Here is a 3,779-nt window from a genome sequence, read left to right as displayed (position 1 = left end):
GGGGATGAGGGCGGGGGGGGGGGGAATCCCCAGGGGCCTGCCCACCCGAGACATTGCCATATAACCCAGAACTCCCTCCAGCTCCTCCTTTTCAACGTACCCCGCTACTTGACGAGCCCCACTCCCCAGTCTGTCCCCCTTTCATCCCATCAAAACTCACGTATTCCATCTGCCCCGCCCTCCAACCGCCACGCCACCAACCCGGCTCACTCCCTCTGGCCCTGCACAGCCCGTCCTCCCCCCCCCCCCCTACTAATACTCTCTTTATAATTAATCCCCTTCCAGGAGCGGCCTGCGGCCATCTTCCAGGCTGCCTCCTTGCCCTCGACCCCACCGGAGGGCTATTCCCCCTCCTCGGCCGCTGTTACCATTTTCTTGCTTTCAGCGCCCCCGCGACTGCCCTGCCGCGCCATCCTGCCGGCTACGCCGTCGACTACCTCCTTAGCCCAGCGCTAGCGGGAAAGAGCCCCGGCGCGTGGAGCGAAAAAGACCTCTGACGAGCAAGAGGCCCAGCTAGGTTGCCGCTCGGCCTCCTCTCAGAACGCAGGGACTACAGACCCCAGGATGCACCGCGCAGAGCACTTAAACCGCCGAGCGTGCCAGGAACTAGAAGTGTCTTCGGCAGTTCCTCACAGGCGGAGAAAACAAAACAAAAAGACAGGAAATGCCTCGAGAGACTCCGAGGTTGAACTTCCGCTTAAGTCACCATCGGCCCGAATATTCTCCGGTGACGCTCTATCTTTCTGCATCTCTATGATGAAGCCCCCACTATACTTCTTCTCGTGGGTCGGTAGTGCGGAAAAATTCGTTCTTCTGTGAGGCGAATACGGACGACATTAGTGCACATGCGTATTTCCCGCTCTTCTCTTTCCCCCCTCCTTTTTTCCTAGGCAGGGTCAGCCCTGGTCAGGACTTGGGTGGGCGACCATCAAGGAAGTCCAGGCTCGCCACGCAGAGGCAAGTCTATGGCAACCTACTTCTGAAGGTCACACACACCCCACCCCAATCTCGGGATAGCTGTATTGGTGCTCCTGTGTTGTTGAACTACAGCTTCCGGCATCCTCTTCTCGTTGCTCAAGGCTGAGGCTCAAATGGAATTCGTATGATACTTCCAGTTCTGCATTGAACCTTCTGGAGGGGAGCACATGCGTTAAAAAGTTGGACGGGGCCTTTTGTTACCTAGTTTGCTCTTGCTCCTCAAATGGCAGGGTGGAAATAGAAATTGGATTTAGAGAGGTTTTGCATCTGGATGATAAACGCCTCTTAAGACTCCAACTCCCAGCATGCCTTGTACAGTAGCAAGAATAGCTTGGGTCTAAAGGTGGGAGCTGTTTCCCAGAAAAACATTTTACACTCAGCTGCCTGGACTATCTTCTTTACTGGATACTTACAGCTACTTGCATCCTACTGGTGTGGGCAGGCAACGCCACACTAACAGTGTCATGGTGATTTCAGTGCAGTAAATTTCTGGTGGCAATAAGGATCAACTAAGACCTTGGATAGGTTGGTCCATAAGTGTCCTTTTTTATTATTACATATATGAGTGGGTTGATATCTGATGCAAATTTGGTCCCTGGTTTAGATCTGGAAAGTCAGAGGCTCTTGTGTCAAAACAATATTTTTCATTTCAGTTGCTGAATTATCTTCATCATCCTGAGACTTTTATTATTCTTCTTCAGTAAATCATCAGTTATGGGCAAATCAGCTAATAATGTACTTCCCATTAAAAGCGGAGTAGAGGACCAAGTATTCTCTATGGAGAGGCTGCTATAATTCATCAGTTACATACCCAAATTATCGCTGCTGTCAAAAGCTTTCTTTGTCAGATTTTGACCATCTGGATAGATCCTTCAACAGGTCCATTTGACTGAAGAAAGTTTGGACTAGATGCATTGCGCTGAACTTTCTGGTCTTTGGCAAGATTCTTGAATGCTGTGAAGGAAAATTTTGGGGTGTTGTCACTAAAAATTGCCTCTGGAATACCATGTTGTACAAAATTTCCTTTCTGGCTGGCAATCAATATGTTGCTAGTAGTTACTTATCAGTGCACATATTTCTAGACATCAAAAATAATAGTCTGCGGTTACTAAATAATCTTTGGAATTCCATGTAAATAAATCAGTGACTACTTTCTGGTATGCCCTACGGTGAAACTGTGTGGACTCAGTGGTTGTGGTTGTTGGTGTGGCCTATTGTAAGCCACTTTGAGTACCACAAGGTAGAAAGATGATTAATAAGTCTTTAAATAAATGAATAAATAATATTTTAGGAAGGTGATATTTGATATGTCTTGATTAATCCTGGGCTAGTACAAAAGTTCTCAAGCTAATTTTCTGCACTTTCCTTTTCCTAAAAGGCCTTATGGATTTCTGCAACACTTTGTTTGTGTAGGATACTACTTTGCTCCCATTAAAGATTACTACAGCTATCACTGTGAGATCATAACTACAATTCCAGTAGTGCCTGATTTTCAGATTACTTATCTTTAGTTTCTGGCCCTTGGGCGTTCAAAACTTGGATCAGAGTCTGCAGTGCTGGATTTCTTTTAATATGCTACAATGGCTTATTTGCTTCTAGAAGTGAATCATAATCATGTCCACGAAAGCTTTCATCTCACTCTCCAAATTCTTTTCTGCTGTCACCAGGGGGGGTGGGGGGTGGAAAGTGCTTCAGCGGTGAACAGTAGTTTGCTTGGTTTATACGTCAAAGCCAAACCATATTCTGTAGCTTGATCATCATTCTTTGGATTTGTAATGTACAGCCATTCCGTGATTTGATAAATAAAGTTATAAAAAGCTTATGACCCATTTCCACAGCCACTGTCTGTCTATAAATTTCTTGATTCAATCTTTCACACTCATACAGAATACTGAGCAGCTATTTCTCACTCGGTAGCCATAGCTATAGCTAGCACTTTCTTTTTATCTGGTCTCACCCCTTCCATAGAAGCAATGTCTTTTACAAATGTCAGCTCTGTTCAGATACTGAGGATAAAGGCCTCTTGTCTGGTAACCTCTTGTTTGGATTGCGTGGGGATCTCCCCTAATGATATCGATAGCTTTCGTTTAACCTCTAGAAAGTTGATTTTGAGACGTCTTTATGGTTTAGATTAGTCTAGTACTAGAGTCTAGAACTAGAATCTAGTACTAGATTCAGGGCCTGCAGAGTTTGCTTTCCCCTTTATTTGGGATACTCAAAATATAGCCCAGTGTCAAGCTCAGACTAACTTTCGATTTCTTTAAGTTCTGTTTTTCATTACCTTTGCTTGTCATCTTGAATTCCTAAGGGGGGGAGTGTATGTTGTTGGAGTGCATGGGAGCAGAGGTTGTAACTTTCCTGAAGAAGCACCCCAGGTTGGTTTCCCATGGGACTGACTTTGGAGTAACTCTCTCTGCCAGCCTAGTTTAGATAGGGCACCATATATCTGTCTGCATGGGTCTTTTCCTAGAAAAAGAGCTGCAGGAGCTCATTAGCATACGGTATGCTAAGGCAATTAGCATAATAGCTCATTAGCATATGCAACACCCCCTGACATCACCGGAAGGGATGTCGGAAGGGGAAGCAAGGGGGGGCATCTTCAAAAGCCTTCCCTTCCCCTCCCCGGGGGAGGAGTGAAGGGGTTTAAAGTTTAAACCCCTTCTCACTAGAGTTGGGCCGCAGAAGGAGGAAAGAGGGAAGGAGAGAGAGAGAGTAGAGAGAAGGAACGAAGGAATGAAAGAGTGAAAGAAAGAGAAGGAAAGAAGGAGGGAAAGAAAGAGCGAGAAGAGAAGAAGGAGGGA

At 46.1% G+C, this 3,779-nt stretch overlaps 1 protein-coding gene across 2 annotated transcripts in view; it reads right to left on the bottom strand.

Moving 5' to 3' along the window:
* TRAPPC3 (trafficking protein particle complex 3) overlaps positions 1–631 on the bottom strand; it is a 13,311-nt gene extending 12,680 nt beyond the window's left edge. For both annotated transcript variants that reach the window (XM_015408733.1, XM_015408732.1), the window contains exon 1: positions 369–631. Coding sequence is in view for 1 of the 2 variants with exons in the window: in XM_015408732.1 (XP_015264218.1) it covers positions 369–413 (45 nt within the window). In the remaining variant the exon portion in view is untranslated. The remainder of the gene's footprint in view (positions 1–368) is intronic.
* Between the last annotated feature and the right edge of the window lie 3,148 nt (positions 632–3,779).

This window comes from Gekko japonicus, unplaced genomic scaffold, assembly GCF_001447785.1.
Source record: "Gekko japonicus isolate JY-2015 unplaced genomic scaffold, Gekko_japonicus_V1.1 scaffold2470, whole genome shotgun sequence".
Classification (NCBI taxonomy): domain Eukaryota; kingdom Metazoa; phylum Chordata; class Lepidosauria; order Squamata; family Gekkonidae; genus Gekko; species Gekko japonicus.
The sequence above is the reverse complement of the archived record's forward strand: the minus strand, read 5'-3'. Positions and strand labels throughout refer to the sequence as shown.